The sequence below is a fragment of the Panthera onca genome, chromosome B1, assembly GCF_046562875.1.
Source record: "Panthera onca isolate mPanOnc1 chromosome B1, mPanOnc1 haplotype 2, whole genome shotgun sequence".
Lineage (NCBI taxonomy): Eukaryota > Metazoa > Chordata > Mammalia > Carnivora > Felidae > Panthera > Panthera onca.
In genome coordinates this window covers 102,603,906-102,631,023 of record NC_138342.1, presented here as the reverse complement: position 1 = coordinate 102,631,023, position 27,118 = coordinate 102,603,906, and the positions used below count along the sequence as shown (strand labels likewise).

The 27,118-nt window shown below is 40.0% G+C and overlaps 1 protein-coding gene across 1 annotated transcript in view; it reads left to right on the top strand.

Annotated features, from left to right (window-relative positions):
* Positions 1–17,924, top strand: part of ANXA5 (annexin A5) — a 29,939-nt gene extending 12,015 nt beyond the window's left edge. The window contains exons 3-13 of the mRNA XM_060654264.3: positions 280–361; positions 1,652–1,746; positions 2,880–2,993; positions 4,866–4,956; positions 6,806–6,885; positions 7,280–7,336; positions 13,297–13,390; positions 14,510–14,605; positions 16,130–16,188; positions 16,401–16,523; positions 17,717–17,924. Of these exons, the coding sequence (XP_060510247.1) occupies positions 280–361; positions 1,652–1,746; positions 2,880–2,993; positions 4,866–4,956; positions 6,806–6,885; positions 7,280–7,336; positions 13,297–13,390; positions 14,510–14,605; positions 16,130–16,188; positions 16,401–16,523; positions 17,717–17,779 (954 nt within the window). The 3' untranslated portion in view covers positions 17,780–17,924. The remainder of the gene's footprint in view (positions 1–279; positions 362–1,651; positions 1,747–2,879; positions 2,994–4,865; positions 4,957–6,805; positions 6,886–7,279; positions 7,337–13,296; positions 13,391–14,509; positions 14,606–16,129; positions 16,189–16,400; positions 16,524–17,716) is intronic.
* Positions 17,925–27,118: the final 9,194 nt, after the last annotated feature.

Here is a 27,118-nt window from a genome sequence, read left to right as displayed (position 1 = left end):
CACTGGGGCTTGATCACTGGGGGCGATGCCCCTGGGAGGAGAGCCTTGGGAGCCAGACTTCCCATTAATGGTATTGCAGGTGGGCTGGGATAGCTCATGTACTGAATTGGTCCTGCTAATCCAAACTGGAAGTGGTCCTCTTCCCATTTCAAATGGGGTTATCAAACGGAAATTTATTTAAAGACTGAGCATGATATAGAGCAATGGCTTGCTCTGTGTGTCATTTGCTTTGTCATATTAGTCATGCCATGAATAATATCACTGTGTTTCCTGTCTCAGGTTAAGGGCACTGTGACTCCCTTCCCTGGATTTGATGAGCGGGCTGATGCAGAAACTCTTCGGAAGGCCATGAAAGGCCTGGGTAAATTCAACCTTTCTTTTGTTCTTAAAAAAAAACATGACATTTGTTTTTCCAAACAAAAAGTCGCTGATTTACAATAAGATTAATTTTAGAATATTTTTATCTGAAATGTGTAGAAAGAGAAAAGATAGGTGAAAGTAACAAAATAGTATGACTGATATACAATATAATCCATCTCTAGAACTGAACAGAAAGTTAAGTCCAGCCCCTTTGTTTTTCAACTTTTCAGGTTTACCTGGAAGGCAGCTGATTGAGTAGATAAACAGATATTCCTGAGAGTGGTCAGCTCCGCAGGTCTTTGTTTGCTTTGCCCAATCAGCTGTCTGGTTCTGCAGGCTTCTTGCATTCAATTGTCTTCTCTTTCCCTGGACCCTTCTCTAGCTACGTGTAATAAACCTCTCATCTCGAGGATTTCTAGACAGAATTCATCCACCGTCCTCAGCCTCCTTCTGCGCTAGTGTCTGTGTGTGGGGATCTGCCTTCTCCACACTTGGCTTTGACCCCATCACTTCCCATGCTGAACATCTTGTGAGATTTCCGGTCGTAGCAGGATTAGCGTTAGTTTTCTGGCTGTGCAAGGCCTTCCTTAGTATCCCAGAGCACTTTGTCGGACTCAGCTCACATTAGCACTCCTTGTATTATCTGCTATTTGTGAAAGCCCTATGTTCCTACTGCTGAGCTTTTCCGTCATCCTAAAAGCCTATCCTCCTTCCTTACATCACTGCCTGACAAAACCCTTCCATCCTTCAAGACTCTTTAGGGGGTCACCTTCTCCATGAAGCTTTTCCCAAACCTTCCACCTGTCGACTATGAGAACCTCCTTTGAAACCCCATTTAACACCTAGACCTCTCCTGAGGCATTTGTTACATTCTGCCTTAGCTCAAGGTTGTCTCTGCGTTTTCTTTTTTCTTTTTACCCTAAATTAGAACTTGAAACCAGGATCTATTTTCCTCCCCTCTTAATCTCCTGTAACACCCAACAATTGTGCCTTGTGAATAGCCATTATTTGAGTAACTATCTGTTGCAAGAAAACTCAATGCACTAAGTTTTTAACAACTCAGGAGTATTTCCTACTTCACAAAAATGCGTCAAGAATAGGGGGTAGTTTATATTGAAAATATAACATGTTATAAATTATACATTTTATAGTTTAATAAATTATTTAATAAAATCTGTTTTTTGAGGTAAGGAAGTGACCGGGGCGGGGGGGGGGGGGGGAGCGGTCACAAAGGTTATTGAGACAGTGGGTGTGTGGGAGCCAAGATATAATTTTTGAACATAAATTGCAGGCACCGATGAGGAGAGCATCTTGACTCTGTTGACATCCCGAAGCAATGCTCAACGTCAGGAAATCGCCACAGCTTTTAAAACTCTGTTTGGCAGGGTAAGACTGCACTTCATCCTAAGTTAGAATGTAGAGCCCCTCTATGATTTTAAGACTAGTTTGAACTCTATTAGTATTCTTTTGTTAACATCATTTTGTTATTCTGACTTTACTATTCCTTTTTTTTTTTTTTTAGTTTCTTAATATCAGCTGTTGGTTTACAGTGCTCACCCAACTTATCCTCATAATTGTTTTTCCTTGCTTGATGCAAGGCAAGTGCCCCACGATCCCAAGGTGATAGCTGCCTCTATCCTTCTCTGCTTCCCCGCTGAGGACTGTCTTATTATCTAGTTTCTAGGTGTGAACCTGTATTACAGTATGTTTTGTTGTGACACGGTCACAGTCTCAGTTCCCTTTTGGAGTGGTATCTTAATAAACGAGCTTCTAATTCATTGATTTAAATGCTCTTATTTGATTAACAATTTAACATAAAAATCACATTTGTTATTTAAATGAATTATTGCCTATTTAAACACAGTTCTGTTATTCTGCAAATTTGTGTTCATCATTTCATTGCAAAATAAATGCAAAGCACACACACAAAAAGTATTCTAAATATAATTTCTAGTTGCTTGTGTGCTGACACTGAAATGGGTAGGGACTACTGCTTTTGTTTTCATCATTATATACACAGTTTCTCCATAGTAGCAGCTGTCTCTCAGTGGTCAGCATAATTGTAAACATAATTCCTTATGTATTAAAATATTATTTGATACTGAGAGAAAAAATTGTTTTGTATAGTTATGATAAGCCAGATTTTGTCATTTGTAAAAATGCATTTATGATTTTATTTTGGGGAAATGGTTTTTAAAGATACACATTTCTCAGAACATTTTAAAAATATCTCTAACCTACTTTTTAAGAGTTTTCATTTTTTAACTATTGATGTTAAGAAAAACATCTCATAAGAACAAATGCCTTGATACAGAAGTGGCTTTGCTTTAGCATAAGCTTTAGGTCAGAGGTCAAAGGTGCATATTCAAAACTATGGGGATTTGTTTAACTCATGCCTTTTTCTACTTGGAGATGGAAATATAAACAATTCATTACAGCAAAGGGCTACGTTTTATATTTAAGAAGAATCTCCTTAAAATTTCTGCCTGTTTAGCACATTTGTATTTTCTGTGACTTAGGATCTTCTGGATGACCTGAAATCAGAACTGACTGGAAAATTTGAAAAATTAATCGTGGCTCTGATGAAACCCTCTCGGCTTTATGATGCCTATGAACTAAAGCATGCTCTTAAGGTAAAACGTTTACTGAGAGGGACATTCCTGTCATGAATAATATTATTTTGTGTTGGTAATTACATTTATAATTTTTTGAGTTATTTCTGTGAGGGTTTCTTGGGGGACAAAATTGTGTAGGAGGCAATAAGAAGAAAAGGAGGGAGAAAATTACAAGTGCATCATTTAATCTTTTTGTATAGTTAACTCAGTAGTAGTGGTTATTTAAAATTTTAATATTTTTGTAGCTTTTTATATTTTCATGCCTGTTTTCTGATTTTGAGATGTGTTTTAAAAATTCCTGATTATGAAATAACAATGTTGTTAATGATTTTAGGTTAAAAAAAATAAAGCTACAGAGCAAATTTTCATATAGGAAAGATTTTCTAATACCCTTTCCTTCTTTCCTGTAGTACTTCTAAATACTAAAATAGGATAATACTAAAATAGTGGCTGGTAAACTTGTTATAATTTCATTGTAGCAAATAACTAAATGTGTATTCCCTTGACTGATGTTTGGAATATTGTATAAATATGATTACATTAAAACCTTTGTTTAGATCTTTGGGGCAGGAAATAGTACAATTGGTAGTAGGTTTTGAATGGGCAAAGTGAGATTTAACAACAAGGAGATAATGTAGCACAGGGATTCTTACTTATGGAGTGGAAGAAAGAGGGGGCTTATGAAGTTAGGAGGCTTTCTGTGCTTTTTCTCTTTGTTTTTCTATAGTACTTCTTTTGGAATAAACAAAATCTCAAGTTATTGAAAAAGGGACTTTTTGCAGAGTACTTCTGAAATCTCAGCAGTAATTGAAATTCTGCCAGAGCATAAACGTAGATTTTTCAGTGCTTGGTTTTTGGGAAAGAAACAGATATAAAGAGAGTAAGACTTAAATATGTTATCTTTTAAAATTAAGTTCAGCTCTATTGTTGCCTGTATCTTCTAATTTAGATATGACTTTTATAATCAGAAAAAGGAAAACCAACTAAAATTAGAGTTGACTTTTGAACAACACAGGTTTGAACTGTGTATACATTGATTTGTTATAGTACAGTATGGCTAATGCATTTTCTCTGCCTTATGCTTTTTCTTAATAACATTTCTTTTCTCTAGCTTACTTTGTTGTAATAATATAATATATAATACATATAGCATACCGAATATGTGCTAATTGACTCTATGTTATCAGCAAGGTTTCCAGTGAACAGTAGGCTACTAAGTTACGTTTTTGGAGAGTCAAAAGTTATACACAGATTTTTGACTTGGGGGTGGGGTCATTGCCCCTAGCCCCCACATTGTTCAAAGGTCAACTGTATTTTCCTAAAATCCAGAAAGCACATTTTAATTCTTTTGTACTGATCTAGTTCCTAATAACTAAGCAATGCTACATTTATTATTTCCTTTGGTACAGAATTTCCCTTTGGAAATTCCACTGAGAATTTAATTTGAGGTAGAGGGTTTATGTTTTGAGGTACAGATTGTTTAAGTATCACTGCTCCTCCTTGTAAATTTACGTAGAGTTTTCATTTTTACTATTTTAGTCTTTTTAATTTCATGTTCATCCGCATGTGCTTTTAAACTATTTGGAGTGAAACTGATACGATTATGAGTTTGTAGAATCTGTTACGTGTCATATATCACACACACACATGCAATAACCATTGTTTTTCATTAGACCAAAAAGGAAAAACATGTCTTTGGAGAAAAAATTAATTTGAAATTTTTTCTTTCTATAACTAATAGAACTTGTATACAGAGAAGTGAATATGATATTGGATAGTTTATATGTTATATTTATGTAATTATGCAATTTGGGTAACATCTATTCTAGAAAATAAATTTCTTTCATCTTATTAACATATTTTCTCTATTAAAAATAAATTTCCAAACAGGGAGCTGGGACAAATGAAAAGGTACTGACAGAAATTATTGCTTCGAGGACACCTGAAGAACTGAGAGCCATAAAACAAGTCTATGAAGAAGGTAAGTGTTTTGAATGTTATTTCCTCTTCATCTCCACTGTCATTGTTTCCCTTTTCTAAAGTGAGCACAGTTCTTCACAATTACAGGAGGCAGGCCATACATGATTGCTAGAGGAATGGGTGCGTGAATGAATGACTGAGCAACAATTCAAGATAGTTTTCTTCTTCAGTGAAGAAAAGACTGCTTTTTACTATACCTGTATTTGTTTTGGTACTTAGGAGAATCTTCTGACGAAGATGGAAGTTTACTTTTACTTTGAACTTGCAACTAGCATAGAGACCTACAGTTTGCTTTTCTTTTACATTAACTTCAGGATGGATGTGGGTTTGCTTCCTGGAGAAAATTAGTTTTAAGTTACTAGAAGTTAAGAGTTCTCTAAAAGGCCCTTTTTGGAATTTTGGAAAAGAAACTGTGTCCAAATTGGAATTGATGAAAATGTTTGAGTAAACGTGTCATTTTAGCTAATGGTAATGCTTGAATACTCTGCATTTTAATTTTTTGCCTTGGTGTACCTTACTTTTTGTGTGTGAAAAAATAATCTGTATTTCAATCTGAATGTGAATGGAACCAAGAAAATGAAATAAAAAGTGAAGGTAGAGTGTTCTTTTCTCATCTCCTCAAAGTTTCTGTATCAGACTCTTTGTCCTGACTGAGCAGGAGCAGACTATCCAGATGGTCAGCCTAGTCAACAGACCAACAAGATGAATGCCTTCAGCTACGAAAATGGGTCCCTATCTTGGAATTAGTTTATTAATCTTGGAAATTATGTTGTAACTCAGCAAGTCAGAACAGTGTGAAATTTATAGCAACTGAGTAGTTACCTATTCAGTGCTGGATATTTCTTTCCTGCTTCTCTTTTTACAGTTGGATAGGTCCCAACCACTAAGGCAGAGGGGATACATGTATCTTAACAGCAGAAAATCACATTTGAGGGTTTTTTTTTTTAATGTTTTATTATTTATTTTTGAGAGAGACAGAGTGAGCAGAGGAGGGGCAGAGAGAGAGGGAGACACAGAATCTGAAGCAGGCTCCAGGCTCTGAGCTGTTGGCACAGAGCTTGTCGCAGGGCTTGAACTCACAGCTGTGAGATCATGACCTGAGCTGAAGTCAGATGCTTAACTGACTGAGCCACCCAAGCACCCCTAGAGCTTTTAGACCTTTAGAAATAGTGCCAAGCTTTTAACGTTTGTCTGCTTTCAGATAATGATTAAGTATTTAAGTGTCTTTGAGCTGCCTTCAATAGCAGCTGTTTGAAAGTTAGTGAAAAGGGCTTGTAGACTTTTGTAGATACCAGTTCTCCTCTTTACTATGGCATTATGTTAAATAACTGGAAATAGAGGCAGGAAGGGGCATGTTTTAAAATATCACTGCTATTAACTTTATTTGTTATAGAGGAAAAATATCTTATTAGGGGAAAGAATGGCCATGCCAGAAGAAAAAAAAAAAAAAACTCAGAATTTTAGATTATAGAAGAGCTTCTTTGGAAACTAATTATGTAAAACATTTGAAAGAAAGCAATACAAAGTTTAAAATTATGATCAGTTGTGTTTTGGAGGCTTTCCTGTACCATCGCTTGTCTACATAACTGCATTGGTTGAGAGCATTTCTAAATGGCTGAGTCATGGATTTCAGCTTGAATCGAGAACTTTTGGGAGACTTTAATTTGTTTTCTACCAGCCACTCCTGAAGCATTTGCCTTTAGTCTTTAGAGCACTCACAGGTGGAGTAGAGAACATTTATACTAATCAAGTATTTCTTTCTTTATGTCTCTTCTATTTGATTAATGGGGCAGGATATCTTTTTTTAGTTGAAAGAAGCTATAAATAAGTATGAAATAATTCTGTTGCAGAATATGGCTCAAGCCTGGAAGATGACGTGGTTGGGGATACATCAGGGTACTACCAGAGGATGTTGGTGGTTCTCCTTCAGGTATTGGGTGGAGAATATTTTACAGTTTGATTAAAAAATCTGAAGCTGGACTGGTCTGAATCTAGTTAAATAGATTTCTAGTACTTGCTTGCCTGTGTTTGTGTTTCAGAATATCTGACCTAAACTTTTAATAGCTAGCTTACAGGTTTGTTTGTTTGTTTGTTTGTTTTTTTAAGTTATCACTATTCTCTTTCATTCATAGGATTTAAAATCAAGAGGGTCAAATTGGTTTTAGACACTGCTGTGTGATGAGTGAAATATTGTAAATTGCTATCTTAAAATCATATTATTCCTAAGAGAAGGAGCTTTGTGTGCACAACCATCAGGTGGAATCAATTTGCCTTTTGAATAAAAATGCTCATGTAATTCAATAATGTGGTATTATCTCTTAAAGGCTAATAGAGACCCTGATGCTAGAATTGATGAAGCACAAGTTGAACAAGATGCTCAGGTGAGATGTGATATGTGGTGACTTTATAATGGCATATAAATGAAAAAAGAATCCATGCTAATGGAAAATCATAATATATATTGTGATAGCATCTAAAATAATCTTATTTATGGGCCCTATATAAATCATAAGACCCATGTAAGTATATTTCTCTGATTTTGATCTGGCCAGTAAAATATTTTGTCTCCAAACTGAAATGAAATAAAATGAATTACATATAGTGAATTTCACCTAGATATGGTATTTTTTGTGTGATTATGGAAATTCACAAAATAGATAATTTTACCAAAAAGCACAGGTATTATTGATTCCACTGCCAGTGAGGCAGTAGGTGTCTTGACAGGAGAGGATAAAAAAGAGAAAATAAGGTGTTTTAGTGATAAATGGTTTCTGAATACATAGATTACAAGTTATTGTAGTACTTGGGAATTCACCCACCTTTCTTTTGATAGAATTCTGAATAGGATTGTTGTCTTGTCAGCTGCTTTTTAGTGACTCCCAAATGAAATTCTATACTCAAATGGCTTTTAAACCCCAGTATAGTCTTACTGTGGTTAATAAGTAATCAAACAAACTGATGGTAACCTGAGGGGAGGTGAATGGGAGGGTGGGAGGATGGGTGAAATAGGTGAAGGGGATTAAAGAGTATACTTATCATGATGAGCACTGAGTAATATATAGGATTATTGAATCACTATATTGTACACCTGAAACTGATATAACACTGCATGATAACTATACTGGAATTAAAATAAAAAACTTTAAAAAAACATAAGTAATTAAATGTAGGAAATAGTGTTAGGAAATTTTTGAAACATGAGACTAGAAAACTGGAAATTGGTAATGAAAGAATTATTTGCATTCCTAGAATCATATACCATAGTCCTGTCTCTCTGGTCACATGTTTCAATATACAATTCTGATTGTTGGTCCTACACCATTGAAAAAGGAAGGGTCATATTCACTCCTCCAGTTGACTTCTCTATGAAACAACCATTGGATGTGTAATCTGACTTTGGTAATGGGAAAGAGAAGGCGTTAGTATTCTTTTGGGTGGGTTGATTTTGTAATGGCTATGGAATGTTAGCATCTTTTTGTCTAGCTGGAAACAGAAGGAAAGCAAATGATCATTTACTGAGGACTGTCTATGCAGTATTTGATGCTTCTCTTACTGTCTGTCCGCCATAAAATGCAAACCTATTGTGTCACAGCCCTATATAAAACATTAAAACTTCAGTGTATCCATTATCTTCAGAGTAAAGTTCAAGCCCTAAATATGGTTTATAAGCCTCTTTGTTATCCCTTGCTTTCTTATGCCTCCAGCCTCTCTTGCTTTCTTTCTCCACCTCCCCCTTCCTCCACCCATTCACCTGACTGTTTCCTCTTCAGGAGTCAGTCTTCAGGTTAGCTACTTTTCAGATCTCCCTGCCTGACCCCTCCAAGTATATATCAGGTGCCCTTAGGAAAGACTGTAGAATCTCCAGCTTCCTGTCACAGTCCACCCAACTTATATTGAAGCTGCCCATTCACTTGTCTGCTTACCCAGGGCACTCTGAGCTGTCAGTTTGGTTTGTATCCTCTGGATCTAGCATTTAGTAGGCATTCAGTATATAACTGGTGAATGGATTAGTACATAATTGTGAAGTAGAGGGGATGATTTTCCTCTTATCCATAAGGAAACCGAGGCTCAGGGATTTGAGAATCAATCCCATGGTTCCCACTGACTAGTGGAGCTGGATTCATACCTTTGCCAGTCTAACCCTCAAGCTCTTTCTCTTTCAACTAGACAACAGTCTGTGTTTTTACCTGTTAGTTCCTCTCCCTTGATTCCTGTACCATGTAAAAGGTTTATTAAATATAGATTTGAAGCACAGGTCTAGCTTAACTCTGCATTCTTGAAGGAAGAAATTTGGCTCCTTGAGGAGAAAGCTCTAGTCATCCCTTCAAACCTGTACTCCTGACTGTTAGGAATGACCTTATTGCTTTCCAAGCATTAATTATTTGTGGGTTTTGTAGGAAACAATGTGATTCTCATACTCCTACTCTCAAGAGTAGGAGTGCTAGATGCTTTTTAGTGGTCACTGTGGAAGAAGCCAACTCTAGTAGTCTCAGATGAATGCAGTGAGTCTTACATTAGCAGTAGGCTGATTTCTCAGCATAGCTGGTGATGTAATGAGAGCATTGCTGCAGTGTGAGGCTAGGGAGTGGAAACAGTGCATTTTTACCTCAATTTCATTGATTTCTCTCCTCAGAGTACTCAGTGTATAGCATTGCTTCTTGAACTTTTAAGTGCATGTGAGTCACCTGGGGATGTCCTTAAAACAGCAGATTCTGATTCAGTAGGTCTGGGTGGAGCCTGGGATTCTGTATTCCTAACAAGCTCTCAGGTGATACCTCTGTGGTTCTGGGACCACATTTTGAGTACCGGGTCTATATAGGTGTCACTTAACTGCTGTGCAGAAGATATGACCATTCAGAACCCTGAAGGGGAAACTTTATACCTCCGAAAACTGTCTTATGAAGTTACTTTAAAATATCCCTGAAATAGAATCCAGGTTTTCTTTACACTTTCGGTGATTAGGAACAACATAGAACATGCTATACGGGCCATCAGTCTTTGATTCTATTTTTTTTTTTTTTTTAATTTATTTATTTTGAGACAGAGAGGGGGTATGAGCAGGGAGGGGCAGAGAGAGAAGAAGCGAGAGACAATCCCAAGCAGGCTCCATGCTGTCAGCACAGAACCTGATAGGGGGCTCAATCTCGTGAACCAGGAAATCATGACCTGAGCGAAAATTAAGGGTCCAATCCTTAACCACCTGACCTACCCAAGCACCCCAGTTTTTGATTCTTTGAAATGTATTATTATTAACTAATTCAGCCTGTTAAAAATAATTATCCTTTCATCCTTAGGAAACAGAACACACCTAATTCTTGTAGCAAGGGCAGCTGGACTGTTCTCACTAATGGGAATTTAAGATTTCTTAATTGAGAGTAAGCTGAGACAAAAAAAGGGCACTTGGCCCTTTTATAAGCTTTTGAATTTTTTCTCTACCGATACCTGGCGCTAAGAGGATTCATTCTGTTTCAGGAATTTGATAAGTCACAGTGAGTCATTCACCTGGGAAATTAACATTTTTGTGGATAATCCACTTTATTCTCTTACATTTTTAATGCTTTAAACTGATTTTACCTCTTCCCCCCAACACCCCCCCCCCCCCCACTCTAAATTCTTGTTTCATGCTCATAGAGAAAAAGCTATGCTCTTAGGGGAAGGAGGGGGAAGAGAGGGGAAGGAGAAGGAATCAATGTTTACCGAGTATCTGCTTTTGATGACCTGATACTATTTGATGTAGTCATTATATAAGTTACATAATCTGCATTAACGCCTCTGTAGAAATATTATTCCTACTCTGTAGGTGAAAACACTGAGACTCAAGAAGAGATTAAGTAACTCATCTAAGATCTCACAGATAAGGACAAGGACCAAATCTTTTTGACTCTAAAACCTTTGCACTGAACCAGGGGTTATCAAACTGAGCTAAACTGTAAAGCCTACTCTGAGGGAAGAGGGGAGGATGAAAAGGTGTGAGGGTCCTTCATCCAGAGCAGCTCCGTGGATATTTGCCATCCTCATTTAGAAGAAAGGACTCTTAACATTCAAACAAGACAAAACCAAAACTTTAAAAAATCATTGTTCCAGGGCGCCTGGGTGGCTCAGTCAGTAGAGCGTCTGACTTCAGCTCAGGTCATGATCTCATGGCTCCTGAGTTCGAGCCCTGCGTTGGGCTCTAATGCTGACAGCTTGGAGCCTGGACCCCGCTTCGGATTCTGTGTCTCCCTCTCTCTCTCTCTGCCCCTTCTCTGCCTGTGCTCTCTCTCTCTCTTTCTCTCTCAAAAATAAATAAACATTAAAAAAACTTTTTTTAAAATCATTATTCCATGTGAAGATTATCATTACTGCATATGATTTACTCAGTAGTTTTAGAATATGTATTGATCTAAAACATAATTCTTTTAAGAAAATTAAGAGATTCTAGTTTTTTTTGTTTTTTTTTTTTTAATGTTACTTATTTTTGAGAGAGAGAGAGACAGAGTGTGAGAAGGGGAGGAGCAGAGAGAGAAGGGCACACAGAATCCGAAACAGGCTCCAGGCTCTGGGTTGTCAGCACAGGGCCTGATGTGAGGCTCAAACTCACAAACTGTGAGATCATGACCTGAGCTGAAGTCGGACACTTTATCAACTGAGCCACCCAGGCACTCCAAGAGATTTTAAATAGCCATTTTGAAATTATTTCCATACTACAGGCCTAACTCTGCCATACCTGCTAGAGAAAATTTCTAGAAATATGGAATAGTTGTTCAGAAAGGAGTACTTCAGTAATGCTTGCAGGATTGTGTAGAATGCACCCCCTCTTTTAGGTGTCAATGTGTATGTATATCTTACCTATGTGTAGAAAATGTAGAGGTAGTAACCGATATCTTTAGGATATTGGCATTCATGGTAATTTTTTTTATTTGTTTTTTTTTTCTTTTGTTATATAAAATTTCTCGGTGAACATGTGTTATTTTTGTAATTAGGTTTAAAAGTTATTTTAAGACAGGTCTATAACACCATGATGTAGTTCTAAAATTTAGATACTTGCACAACTTTCGTTGTAACTCTTTTCAGTTCTGAAGAACATGCTCGCATGACCAGGATTGGTATTATTTATTTTTATCATTAAAATAAATCATTTTCAAAATTGAGTGTAAAGATGTGACTCATTTTTTAAAATTTCCTGGAAATATAACAAAAACTAGATCTATCTCACCATAATTTACATTTTTAAACACACTGATCAAAATTTCTACATCTAAACACGTGCTGTGATCTCATCACCTTCTGTCCTTATGTGGTATGCCACTTGTGAGCATAAAGGCAGCTGAAGGCTCAGCAGATTGCATTTGTCTTGGCTTAATAGGTATACTTACCTGGAAATGAATAAAAGGGTAGTATAGACATTTTAAAGATTGATGCATTGGGTTTTAATAAATTATCCACATCTCAGTAAGTGGGATCAGGTTTAATGATGATGTTTATATATAATTTAATTTTATTTTTTTTAGCAATTATATGAATACTAAAAACCATATAGTCTCCATTTAAGAAGTAAATCTGGACAAACTATTCAACAAGTATATGTTAATTGCCTGCTGTATGCCAAGTGTTGTGATCTACCCCCAACCTTTTAAAAAGTCATTGTGATCTTTTATTTTTGTTTTATTTTTTAAATGTGCATTTGTTTATTTTTGAGAGAGAGAGAGAGAGAGAGAGGCAGAGAATCCCAAGCAGGCCCCATGCTTTCAGTGCAGAGCCCGACCTGGGGCTTGAACCCACGAATGCTGAGATCATGACCTGAGCTGAATTCAAGAGTCGGACACTTAACTGAATGAGCAACCCAGGCTCACCCCCCACCCCCATTGTGATCTTTTAGAAATGTGAAAGCTCTTTGTAGCTAGTTTTGGTTAAACTGCAGTTGAAAAGGGAAAATATGGAGTTTATTTTTTTATCATGTGTTCCTGAATAGCTGCTGAGTAAGCAAAACAGAAAATGTAGACCATTTAGCTTCTAGTTAAATTCTTTCCCAGTCTGTAAGTGGATGTGTCAAGAGTGAAGTGATCAGAAATTTCTGCCAACCACACCATTGCCCCTGAAAGACACAGCATGGTAGACATTTTGAGACCGTTTAACCTTGCCCCATTGTTGTGCTTTATTCCTTTGACTCACTAATCTGTGGCACAGTTCAGTGACAAGCTCCAAAGTAGCTCCATACTCACCTCATTGAGTTTAGGAAACAGAAATGAAAAGTGTAAGATGGTGAATCGGGCACATTAACGGGAATAAAACACAGGTATGATTCAGAACCTGGAAATGAGAGGGAGGGACAATACACTAATTGAGGTTGAAATTTTCACAGGCTTTGTTTCAAGCTGGAGAACTGAAATGGGGGACAGATGAAGAAAAGTTTATCACCATCTTTGGAACACGAAGTGTGTCTCATTTGAGAAGGGGTGAGTGAAAAAAAAAATGTGTATGCTGCTGGTACTTTGGTTAATTTTGAAAGTACAGGAGCCAGTGTGCCAAAATATGTACTGTTTAACAGACACTTACTGAGTGAATCAGTTTTTGTTATTTCTTCCTTTTGGTAGCCATGAGAAATCTCACAATTCTCTTCGTTGCTCTTGTGTTTACAGAACTAGAGATCCTTAGTTCCCCTTTGCAATCAGAGGGTGAGGAGGGAGCTAGGCCTCTAGATTGTCACTCTTATTGTCACAAATCACTGAGCTGTGTGTGGTTCACTTCAGTATTTCCTAAGTAGTGGGATGCATGACCTCATCTCTAGACATTCATCAGTTCTTGTGGTATCAAGTGGGAATGAGTTCAGTGGCCTTAGTAATCGGGGCTTTAAAAATTGGCTTTTCTGTAGGTAGCATTCCTTGGCTGATTTGGCAAGACCTGGGCTCTCTTTGTTTTTCTGCACCACTGTCCTTGGTATTTTGGGGTTTTCTTTCTCATGCTCTGTACCTCATTGTCACAGGATGGCTACTGAAGCTCCAAATTTATCAACCACTTTAATAGCAAGAAGAAAGGGACAAACCAATCATACCTGTTTATCACTTAAAACAAATTTTTTTTTTCAATGTTTATTTTTTAGAGACAGCATGAGCAGAGCACGAGCAGGGGAGGGGCAGAGAGAGAGAGGACTGAGGATCTGAAGTGGGCTCTGCGCTGTCAGCACAGAGCCTGACGTGGGGCTCGAACTCATGAACCATGAGATCATGACCTGAGCCGAAGTTGGATGTTTCACCAACTGAGCCACCCAGGGGCCCCTGTTTATCACTTTTTAATAAGGAAAGAAAAATTTCTCAGAATCCTCTCCAGCAGATTTACCTTTGGGTCTCATTGGTTGTAACTAGTAAGTAGAGGCCAGGAAATCAGTGAACAAAGAACATTTATAATCCATTGTTGAGGGCTTGCCATATTGAGGCTCTACAACAAAGTCCAGGTTCTGTCAGCAAGGAAAAAGGGGAGATTTGTGTTCAGTAGGACAATACATGCTTAGAGTAAATACCTTCTTTCCTTGCAGAATGATCTTTACATGATTAAGAAATTATTTTTCTTTCTTATAGTGTTTGATAAATACATGACTATATCAGGATTCCAAATTGAGGAAACTATTGACCGAGAGACTTCTGGTAATTTGGAGCAACTACTCCTTGCTGTTGGTAGGTAGTTTTACAATGTATATAAAATTTATGGTTTTAAGAGCTAAAGCATTTATTCAATTGAAGGTGTATCTGAAAAGAACCACTTCTTTCTTTATGAAAGGAAGGTCTTATGATATTTGGGTGAAGCAAACTCCTCAATTTCCAATTCAAAGTCTGTTTTGATGTTGGAAATGAATTAATCTGGTTAGTTCATCTAATCCCATGGAAATACTGAAACAATTGTTTGAAAGTCATTTTGAAGCTGCATTAAATATATTACTATTTTATTATGAATCTGAAGTGTGAGCATTATCTGAGGCTTTTAAATATTTCAGATTCTTGTGGAATTTTAGTATTCTTTTGAATACTGTCCTCACAACTTTGAGGCTGACTGAGATATTGGAATCTGAGTTAGAAAAAGTATCTTTTGTATGATGGAAGATATAATAATGGTTATTTTCAAATTAATTTAGAAATTGGTTTCAGCTAAATATTCAGAATGATCTAGAAACATTGAAGAACTGAGTTTGTATATACTGTCTAAATCCAGGGAGAATCTAGTTTGTGAGCTCCCAGTGGCCCTAGTTTTCATATGGGTTTGGAGTGAACCTGTCTGCTGTTTGTTCTGAGTATTTGGCATTGATCTCAAGTTTTGTGCTGTTGTCTGGAGAATAAGCTAATGACGTTCATGAACCACCACTAATAGTAGCCTTTGGTTTGACTTCCGCAGTTAATGAATTTTAAAAGAAAACTTTTAGACAGCCCCTTCATAATTACAATAGATTTGAAATAATGACATTTTTAGTTACTGGTGGCTGTTTTGTTTAAGCGTTGGAAAAGAGAGAATAACTCCACCACCCCCAATTCATGGATTGTTATTTCTGTATATTAAGAAATTTTCATATGGATAGTTTCTGAAGTTGAGCCAACTGAGGTCTGAGCAGCCCTGAAACAGAGTAGATACATATATGTTCAGGGAAGATACTCTTTTTCTCTTATCCGTTAATCTGGGTGTTTCTACTGAATTGGGTAAGTCTCATGCTGCTCTGTGTAAATCATGGATATTAAAGAATATGGAGAGAATACCTAGGTTAAGACTATAGAAAGATAGTCTAAGATTTGTCGAAGATTAGATAGAGTGGTTACCTTGTGTTATTTGCTTGAATGTGTTGGATTTAAAACTTCTAGGATGCCTGTATAATTTATTGAAGATGAAGAAAGTTGTGGGTAATAGCCCAGGCCACCCAAACTGTGATAGCAGAAAGGTACTCATAGAACAAAGGGGGGTTGAAAAATTCACGTGTCCTGCCCTACACACCTTTCTATGTAGAACTCAGAACTTTAAGTAAATCTCAACCCAGTTGCTAAGAAAATACTTGGTGAATAAGGAGATCAGATCAGCTTGCAAATGAGCAGTTTTTTAGCCTATGTTACTTTTATATTTGTAAAGTAGAGCAATAAGCATGAAGCAACTTTTGGTTTTTAATTACTTAATTCTTTTCCTATCAGAATAGCATCTGACCATTGTATTTATTTTCTTAGTGAAATCTATTCGAAGCATACCTGCCTACCTTGCAGAAACCCTCTACTATGCTATGAAGGTAAGTGCATACCTGGAGTCTTCCATCTAATTAATTTATCTTTCTAGTTATCTTTGCATATTATTATGATTTAAATGATAGACTTTGGGTTTTTTTATTCCCCTTAAAACATGCTACCAAATTGTTTTACTTTATTGATTCATCCTAACCCAGGAGAGTTTGATGCCATATTTGACATTTTTAAACAATGTTCCTCTCTTTCCTTATTAAAGGGAGCTGGGACAGATGATCATACCCTCATCAGAGTCGTGGTGTCCAGGAGCGAGATTGATTTGTTTAACATTAGGAAGGAGTTCCGGAAGAATTTTGCCACCTCTCTTTATTCCATGATTAAGGTAGTAGAATCTTTCTTTAAATTATGTTCAGAAATCCAGAGCAGAACAATAGATAGCAGGTAAGACATGGATGAGAGAACCCAGTTCTTGCTTAAAGTTTACAATTTTAGTCGTGTGATTAGAGCTATGACTTATGAAACTTGGCATAATGTTTCCTAAAGTCCGGATGATAGCTCCCAAGTGAAAGATTGGCTCTTGGTAAGGCTTGAGGCTTTTGGTGAGCCTAGCAGCATTATTTAGTAGTGGTGACAGATGACTCAACAAACCCAACCCCTGCCCCTGATGATAAGGTGTTTGTTCTTTCTCTCTTTTATCAGTTCCAACTGTCTTTATTAGTTCCTCCTTCCTCCCATATCAGACTTTCCTTTCTTTATTGTCTGTTATCAGCTTGTCTGTGGTATTGGTTCATAGTTCAGGAAACAACCAACCAGGTTATATCAGAAATAAGTAAAGAGCTTGGGTATTACTATCATTTTTGTCTCTTTAAAAGCAAGGGAGACTGTGGCCTAAATTTAAAGTTGGCTTAAGGCCTTTTGACTTTCTTTCCTTTCTCTCTTTTCACTCTCTCTTCTTTCTTTTAATAAAGGGGAAAGTGGGCCATATGCAAAGCAGAATCTCAACTGAGCAAGCTTTGAACTTTGTGTGTGTGTGCGTGTGTGTGTGTGTGTGTGTGTGTGTGTGTGTATGGTGTGGCTGGGTTGAAGGACACTGGAGAGTTCTTGTATGCACTCTGAGCTTGAAAGATTAATTTATCCTACATATCTGTATATGAGATAAGCAGAGGTAAAGCTTATCCTGCTCCTCTGTCTTTGAAGCAAAGACATAACAGCCACACAGTCCCAGGTTTGCCTCCCTTAGCCAGACACAGAGTATATGATAGAAACTTAGAGGTTTAGAAACCTTGATTTGAATATCATTGTAAAATCTTCCTTGTTCTCTGTATTACTAACTGAAGAAGAGCGTACTTCATTGTCTTAGAGCTGTGCCTTTAAGGGGTGCAATTAGAAATTAAACATATGTTACATTGGTAGGAAACTCCTGGTATAACATTCCTGATGTGAAAGTCACATACACAGAGATTATCCACTTGAGAGAAAAGTCACATGAATAAAACTTTTTGCCAGACATTTAGTTTTTTATTTTCTGAAGCTTCTGTGACTCACAGAGCTTAATGGAGTACATTTGGGTTTCAGGGTGATACGTCTGGGGACTATAAGAAAGCCCTCTTGCTGCTGTGTGGGGGAGAAGATGACTGAGGTACCAGCTGGAAAGAGATTCCTGTGCCGTGCCTACCACCGCCGCCATGACTCCTTCACATCTCGCTGCACTTTCTGTATGCTGGTGCTTGACACATTGCCTTATTCATGCTAGTATGCTAATGACCAAAACATACATGTTGCAGAAGAAAAATAGTGGTGCTTCTTTCTGATATTCAGTTAAGATCTTTCTCTTTGTTTATTATAGTACTGAAGTGTACTTATGTTACTAAAGTCTAAAGTCTGTGTCATTTATACTTTCTTTTAAAAGATGAGACGCTTTTAGCCTTTTTAAAAAACTTCATTTATATTAAATTGATAACCCTATTTCCTTAATCGGAACTCTAGCCTTGAAATTATGAACTCCTGGAAGTGTTACTAATCAAGTTTGCTACTAAATTAAACCTGGTTTCATTCAAAAGATTGCATTCAAAAGATTAATGAAAAATAAACATTTCCTTCCTCCTGAATTATCTGTATGTGTTCAGAAAAATTTTTTAAAAATCATTTTTATTTGAGTATGGTTGGTACAATGTTACATTAGTTTCAGGTGTACAACATGGTGATTCAGCAACTCTACAGGTCATGCTGTGCTCACCACACATGTAGCTACTACTGTTAGCATAGAACGCTACTACAAAACCAATGATTATATTCCCTATGCTGTGCCTTTTATTCCTATGACTTCTTCATTCCATCACTGGAAGTCTGTATCTCCCTCTCCCCTTCACCCATTTTGCCCATCCCTTTGTCCTTCTCCTTTCTGGTAACCATCAGTTTGTTCTCTGTACTTAAGGTCTGGTGCTGCTTTTTGTTTCTTTGTTTATTCATTTGTTTTTTAGATTCCACATATGAGTGAAATGATATGGTATTTGTCTTTCTCTCTCTGACTTGTTTCACTGAGCATAATACCATTAGCAATGATATCTTTTTCCAAGCTAGTCATTGGCAATGGTGTCACCTGACAGCTGAATTTGCAGTTGACTTTTGGGTGATAAATGTGAATTGCAGCTGCATCCCTCTGCATGTGGAACGAGAGAGAGGTTAAGGGGTCTCTGATTGATTTATAGCATATATAGCATCAATTAAGGTGATGCTTAGGATGCTAGTTGCTTAGTAGAAAAGCTATTTTAAAACAGCCTAAAAATTAAAATAAAATAAAACAACCTAAAAATTCAGAGCATACTTTTCTCTTTCCTATTATTAACTTGTTTTTCCTATTTTCATCTGCTACCTTCTTTGAGATAAAAAAGCAGGCAACATCTGTTAGAAAGAAGCAGTTTCTTTCTTTCTTATAATATTTACCTTTCAGTTTTCTGCTTTCAAACTGCTTCTTGAATTGGTGTCAGTTTCCTTTTTTGCACTGACACCCTTAGGTAAGCATTTTTTAAAAGCATGTGATTGCTAATAATAAGACATTTTTATAAGTGGACTGCTCTCCCTTTGGAAATTTTTAAGTAGTAATTTGTTCTTGTTACGACCTTGGCTGCTAATTAGAATAACCATGGAGCCTTAAAAATTATATGTACATATAACATTGCTTTTTTTTTTTTTTTTCCATAAGCAATTCTGATGCAGAGCCAAGTTGAGAATCAATTGCCTACATATTTTTTTTCCAGTTTTATTCGGATATAATCGACATACATCACTGTGTAAGTTTAAAGTATACAGCATAATGAGTTGACTTACATATATATTGCAAAAGGATTACCATAATACATTTAGTTAACATCCATCATCTCATATAAATTAAAAAAAAAGTTTTCTCCTTGATGATAATTCTTAGGATCTCTTAACTTTCAAATATGTGAGATCACACAGTGTTAAGTGTTGTACATTATATCCCCAGTACTTACATATCTTATAACTAGAAGTGTGTACCTTTTGACCACTTTCACCCAATTACCCCGTTCCCCATTCCCCACCTCTGGTAACCACAAATCTGATCTCTTTTTCCATAACTTTGTTTTTTTGTTGTCACTTTTTGGATTCCACATGTCATAGAAGTCATAGAGTATCTTTTCTCTGACTTATTTCACTTAGCATAATGTCCTCAAGTTTCATTTATGTTGTCACCGATGACAAGATTTCCTTCTTTTCTATGGCTGAATAATAGTGTGCTGTCTATATATATCACATTTTCTTTATCCATTCATCCACTGATGGAAATTAGGTTGCTTCCGGGTCTTCGCAATTTGTCAATAATTCTGCAACGAATACGGACTTGTCTCTCAAATCTTTGTAATTGTTCAAGCAGCCTACTTTTATTCTTAGTGGCTCCCAGGAGTTGAAGGTGCACCAAGACCATTTAGGGTCCTAAAGGGTGGTGGGGGTGAATCTCAGTCATTACCTAGATTCAGGCTAATTGGAATCCAGATTCTCAGGCAGAAGCTTTTAAAGCATGTAAAAATCCCCTTTTTAGGGGAAGACTGAGAGATGGGCATTTCTGTTTGCTTTCTCTACACTGAGTCCTAGGGTGACGGCCAGTTAAGAACTATTTCTTAGTTTGGTACACTCTCACTGAACTGGTGAACAGAGCCCTCCAGGCCTCCAGAGCCAGGCTATCAAGGGATGTGTCCTCCGGCAGTAGTCACAAAAGCCAGTGCACCATACATCTACACAAACTCCTTTCTTGGACACCAGGAACATGGAGTGGGGCAAGGGAGGGAATGAAGATGGCACCTGCCAGCCTCCCTGGTTTGTGGAAAGAATTTTAGTCAGCCTCTAGGTATATTTTTTATTAGAATCCTACCCCTTATGGGGCGCCTGCGTGGCTCAGCCAGTTAAGTGGCTCAGGTCATGATCTCACGGCTCGTGAGTTCGAGCCCTGCACGGGACCCAGCATCGGGTGCTGTGCTGACAGCTCGGAGCCTGGAGCCTGCTTGGGATTCTGTGTCTCCCTCTCTCTCTGCCCCTCCCCTGCTCATATTCTGTTTCTCTGTCTCTCAAAAATGAATTAAAAAAAAAAAGGAGAGAATCCTACTTGTTAGGCCCCAGCTATGAAGATAAGCTAATAGGCTTCTTTCACAGAAAGACTGGGCACTATTCACTCTGCTGTCTCTGTGCTATGCCCTGGGGTGGGTGGCTGGGTAAGAACTACTTCACCATTTGTAACAGCCCTTCAGCCATGAGCACAAGCCATGCCGACTACTAGAACCAGGTAATTGGGAGGTGTCCCTTGGGTGGCAGCTGTAAAAATCAGACGAGTGCACAAGCTCCCATCCAGGAGTCCCAGTGAACCACAGCAAGGCAGGGGAGCTGCAATGATAGTGCCCATTGGCCTCTGTCACTGGAGAGCACTTCAGCAGGCCCCTAGGTGTGTGTTAAACCAGAAGCCTGCCCCTCAGGCTGAAGCTCCAAGACCAGCAAATAGGCTTCTTTAACAAAAAGTTTGGGGGTGTGTTTCGGTCTAGTGTCTCCGCGTTTGGGTGTGGTAGCCAGTCGTGCACCATTGCTCCCTTTGTCCCAGTCTCCTGGGACCCACGAATGCAAGCCCTACTGGTCCCTAGAGCCAGGTGACAAAAGGGTGTCTCCTGGGTGGCAGCCTTAAAAGCAGGCACCAGACACGTGTGGAACTCCTCTCTGAGGGACACTGGCGATCTGGGTCACACAAGGGGAGAATGAGAAGACCGGTCTTTGGAGAGGATTACAGTCAGCCTTTAGGATGTGTGTTCATTTGCAAACCTGCTCCTCATGTTACAGAACCAGGCTGGAATGCTGGCAGAAAAACCAAATGGTACTCGGAGATCTTGGTGGATCAGAGATTTATTTAACACCAGCGGGCTCAGAGGAGACTGTTTCTCCAAAGGTCTGAGCGCTGAGTGCAAGTGGGGAGGGTAATTTATAGTCGTCAGCTTCCATATCTGTGGGGGTTTTTGTGCACACAGCAAACAAAAGAAGAAGAACCCGTAGGAGGGGTCTCTACACTAGAGACCAGAGTCTGTTTTAGCCTCGTCGGCCATCTTTGGCGTACTTTATTCACTTCTCCAACATTCCCCCCTTTGATGCCTTTTAAAAAAACTTTTAGAAGGCATCACCTTTCAGTTTTACAGGTTGGTACTCTCGGAAGGCTAACATACATGCAGTAGTTTGGTGAGCAACACCAAAGTGTTATCAATAAAACATACTAGGGCATTCAGTATACAGGGGCTGATGGATACAAGTAAAATTATGGAGAGGAGGGGCCCTGCCAGGACAGGAAGCCAGGATGCCCATTCCGTGAGATCCCATCCTTTCCATTGATTGATACTTTCCTGTTGTCTACGTTGAATTCTTTCCTTGAGTTCCTTAACCTTAGTTGTAACTATTCCTGACTGGTTTACGAAATAGCAACATTCCTACCCCAGAAAGATGCAAGTCCCTCCTTTTTCTGAAGCGAGGAGATGGAGGGACTTGCCTATTTTGGAGGGTCACTGCCGCCCTCCAAAGAGAGTTTATTTGGCTTTGTAAGGTTACCAGAGAATCTGCCACCCATTCCATGTCTTCATTTATCTCTTGAGATAGTCTGTGGTATAGTCCTACAGATGAACCTATGCCTCCTATTGCGGTTCCTATTCCTGTTGCAATTCCTGCTACTATCAGAACGGGTAGCAGGACTGTCTGTTTAGCCTGGGACTTGGGGCTAAAGGCTGTTAGGAGCAGATCTACAGTGTAAAGGGATATCTCTGGAGTTAGGAAGTTGGAATAACATATCTGAGTCCAGTTGGCCTCTAAGCATTGGTAGGCTGAATTAGAACACAGATAGAACACCCCAGGGATTGAACACAGGGCTGCATTCCTCTTTAAGGTTATATTTCTTCTGCATAGAGAGGTACTGTTCATACCTTCAGGGACTGTACAGACTAGATTGTCGGCATTTGTGAGAAAGATCCCAGTGGCCAGGGGTCCAATTAAGACAGAGGTGTTGGTTTTGAGATTTTCAGGAGCTTCCCAGGTCAAAGGGATGGGAATGGCTAAGTAAGCCCTCTGGCTGAGGGGCAAGCACATCCAGCAGGTTTGGGTGTGATTATCTATTTTATGGAGGGCTTATAGAGTAGTGTTGGCCCAATGCTGGAATGGGGAATTGGTAAGCATCTGGTTGACGGCTGAAAGTTTCAAACCTTGGTAGGCTGCCGGGGGAGTGGTCACCTTTATGGCTTGTATTACCCTATCCTGGGTGTCTTTTATAACTTTTTGAAGGGCCCTGTCTTTCACTCCTCCCCATCTGAGATCCCCCATTGAGGAAGGTAAGTGTAGCAAGCTCACTTCCCTCTCTGGAGGCCCTTGTTGTGATATGGGTTCCTGACATTTTGGGTTATCTCTATGGTCCAGTACTTAGTCCTTGGGGCACCGGGTGACTGACAGAGAGTGGGTGTTTTTCCCTTGAAGCAATCTTTGTGGAGGGAGGTGAAGGCGCTGAACGCCCTTGACCCCGTTATTGTCATATAACAATCCTGGGGGCAAAGTAGGTAAGCGGCAGTTGTAAGGGTGAGAGAAGTTATCATAATATACAGGAAATACTTAATAATCCTCCCATCCAGAGGAGGTATGTGAGACCCAGTATGCATCTTTTGTCCCACGTCTAGCTTGTTAGTGTAGTCTCTATCAGCCCAAACAGTAAGAAGTAAGATTAGGGCTATTACACCAGTAAGGGGCAAGGGCTGGCAGAGCTGCATCCAAACCCTTGGGCTAGATTCATGCATTGATTCCTCAAGCTTCTGCCGTGTGCAGGCCAGCCAGCTTCCGGGGTGTGGCTGGAGCAGGGCTGGAGGTCTCAGGGGCCAGTTTCCCTTTTGAGGGTCAGTTTAAGCAGGTTGACTGGATCTGGATCACTTTGCCAGGTTGTGGGTTCTTCTGAGTTGGCCTTCTTAACTCTGGAGCGATGGACCCATGGGATGATACCTGTAGGAGTATCACCTGTACAGCCTGTAGGCTGTAGGAATTGTTAAAATAACAGTATGAGGCCCTGTCCACTGTGGTCTAAGAGGTTCCCTCTTCCAATCTTTAACCCACCCAGAGTCTCCTGGCTGAAAGGGGTGAACAGGGGTCCCTAAGGAAATTGGGGCCCTCTCTATGGTGTATCTCTGTAACTTATTTAGGACCGCCCCCAAGGTCTGGAGCTCTTATTCCCTTTTCTCCAAGCTGGTGTAGGTCTCCTGGGAGTTTTCCTAAACATGGAGGGGGTCACCCATATAATAACTCAAAAGGGGAGAATCTCAGTGCCCCAGGCATGCATCGGACACGCAGGAGGGCCAGCAGTAGTAAATCTGGCCATGGGAGATTAGTCTCTTGGTGGAATTTAGCCAGGGTTTCCTTGAGGGTGCTATTCATCCGCTCTACTTTCCCTGAGCTCTGGGGTCGGTAAGCAGTGTGTAGTTTCCAGGTAATGTTGAGGGACTTTGTCAGGGTTTGTATAATGTCTGCCACAAATGCAGGTCCGTTATCACTGTGTATGGTTAAAGATAGACCAAACCGAGGCATAATCTCCCGTAGAAGGGTTTTGGCCATCTCGTGACTTTGTTCTGTTCTGGTCGGGAATGCTTTGACCCATCCTGAATATGTGCAGATTATTACAAGAAGGTACCTGAACCCTTTATTTGGTTGTATGTCAGTAAAGTCCACCTCTAAGTCTTCGAAAGGGGCAGCCCCCATCTTTTGTGTGCCAGGCGGGGGCTGTGGGGCAGACCAAGCATTGTTTTTGGCACACATTACACATTATTCACTGACAGCTCAGCATAATGCCGGCAGCTGGCTGATACAGTAGTTCTTTTTGAGGAGGGCCTCTAGTGCAGTTTTCCCTAGGTGCGTGAGTTGGTGATATTCCTTCACTATGTGTTTTCCCACATCTTTGGCGGGACAAAGATGTGTCCATTTGGCATGACCCACCATCCCTCTTTGCTTAGTGTGCCCCCTTCTGTTGAGGCCCAACTTCTTTCTTCGTTTATGTACAAGGGAGGGGAGTCTTCCCTCTGGGGCGCAAGAGTCATAGTGTAGGTAGGAGCTTTGCCTGGGTCACCACAGGTGGCTGTTCTGGCTCTTTTGTCAGCCAGGTGATTTCCTTGAGTTATGGGGTCGTCTCCTTTCTGATGTCCCTTACATTGTAGGATAGCTACCTTGTCTGGCAGCCATACGGCCTCAAGAATCTTTAGTATTTCTTCCTTATTTTTGATAGTTTTCCCTGCAGCAGTAAGGAAGCCTCTTTCTTTATAGATGGCCCTGTGTACACGCACAGTAACAAAGGCATACCAGGAATCAGTGTAGATGTTAACTCGTTTACCTTTGCTAAGGATGAGGGCTCGGGTTAAGGCGTACAGTTCAGCTCATTGTGCCGACCATCCTTCTGGCAAGGCCTTGGCTTCCAGAATTTCAGTGGTTGTGGTTACCGCATATCCTGCTCTTTGACTGCCCTCTTGTAAATAGCTGCTCCCATTGCTGAACAGGGTGATCTCCGGGCTTGTTATAGCCTAGTCTTGGAGGTCTGGGCAGATGGTGTAGACTTCATCCACTACTTCGGAACAGTTGTGGTCGGGTTCTCCCTCCTCCATGGGAAGGAAGGTGGCCGGGTTTAGTGTTCTTACTGTTTTGAGAGTGACCCGTGGGTTCTCATAGAGAAGGCCTTGGTATTGTGTCAGCTGAGAATTGGAGAGGAAACGATATCCTTAGGTGCTCACGAGGGACATGACTGCATGTGAGACCTTAACATTAAGCATTTGTCCCAGTGTGAGTTTGTCTGCCTCCTTGATGAGCAGGACTGTGGCTGCCAGCGCTCTGAGGCACAGTGGCCGTCCTTTAGTCACAGGATGAAGGTTTTTTTTGACGGGTAGGCCATTGGCCATTGCCAAGGCCCCATGCTCTGAGTGAGCACTCCAAGGGCTATTTTGTCCTTTTCATGTAAGAAGAGGTTAAAGGGCCTTTCTATGTCAGGCAAACCCAGGGCTGGGGCTCATCCCAGAGCCAACTTTATTTCTGTGAAAGTGGCCCTTGCCTCTGAAGTCCATGCGAGGGGCTCCTGGTCTGGACTCGCTATGGCTGAGAATCTGGGAACCCAAATGCTACAGAACCCTGCAGCCCCTAAAAATTCACGCAAGCCTTGTTTTGTTTGGGGCTGTGGCAGTGTGGTGATAACTTTCTTCCTTTCTGGTCCTAGTTCTCTTTTTCCTTTTGTGAGGAGGAAGCCTAAGTATCAGACCTGCTGCTGACAAATCTGTGCCTTCTTCCAAGAGGTCCGATACCCCGAGTAGGACAGGAGCTGCAGGAGGGCCTTGGTACTTTTCATACAGTCTTCTTGGGTGTTGCTGGCAAGGAGAAGGTCATCTACATATTGGAGGAGGACACACCCTGTGGTTTCCCTTGGGAAGTCGGTGAGGTCTGCAGCTAGTGCTTCCCCAAAAAGAGTGGGTGAGTTCTTGAAACCTTGGGGAAGTCGTGTCCAGGTCAGCTGCATCTGGAGCCTGTAACAGGCTCAGCCCATTCAAAGACAAACAATGGTTGACTTTGAGGAGCCAGGTGGAGGCAGAACAAAGCATCCTTTAGGTCGAGGCATGTAAACCATCTGGCTGACCCTGCTATTTGGCTGAGGAAAGCCAAATGGTTTGGAACCATTGGGTGTAAGGAAACAGTCACTTTGTTAATGGCCCTCAAATCCCGTACTGGTCAGTTCCTCCTCCTGGCTTCTTGACTGGCAAGAGTGGGGTATTCCAAGCTCATTGGCACTCAATTAGAATACCTACTTCTCTGAGTTTGGTCAGGTGCTCTTGTATACCCATTCTAGCCTCTAGTGGAAGGGGGTACTGCCTTTGTCTCTGAGTTTGGGCTCCAGGGATCAGGTCAACAATGATGGGGGCCCGACTCCAAGCTAGTCCAGGTGGGTTATCTTCAGCCCATACAGAGGGGAATGTAAACCTGAATTCTGAATCCCAGGGTAAACCCTGGGTGCAGAATAGTCTCCATTCTTCTTCTCTTGGCAGGGTAATTGCCAAGACCAGGGTTTCCTTCTGCCTTGGGTTTAATTGGAGGCTAGTGTGTCCAGTGGGTTCAAAAGTTACCTGGGCCCCAAGTTTGGAGAGCAGATCCTGGCCCAGGAGAGGAATCGGGGAGTCAGGTAAGTAGAGGAACTCATGCCGGACCTTGTGACCCTCAAGTTCACATTGTCGAGCCTGACATAACGGCTGCTGCATCGCCTGTGTCCCAGTAGCCCCAAGTATGGTTGCTGTCTTTTGGCTTAAGGGCACCACCAGGGAAGTAACAATGGAGTATTCAGCCCCAGTGTCAACCATGAAAATTATTGTTAGGCCCCCTACCTTCATTTCAACCGTGGGCTCATGGGGGCCAAGAGAGAAAAAGCCCAGTCTCCCTCAGTCT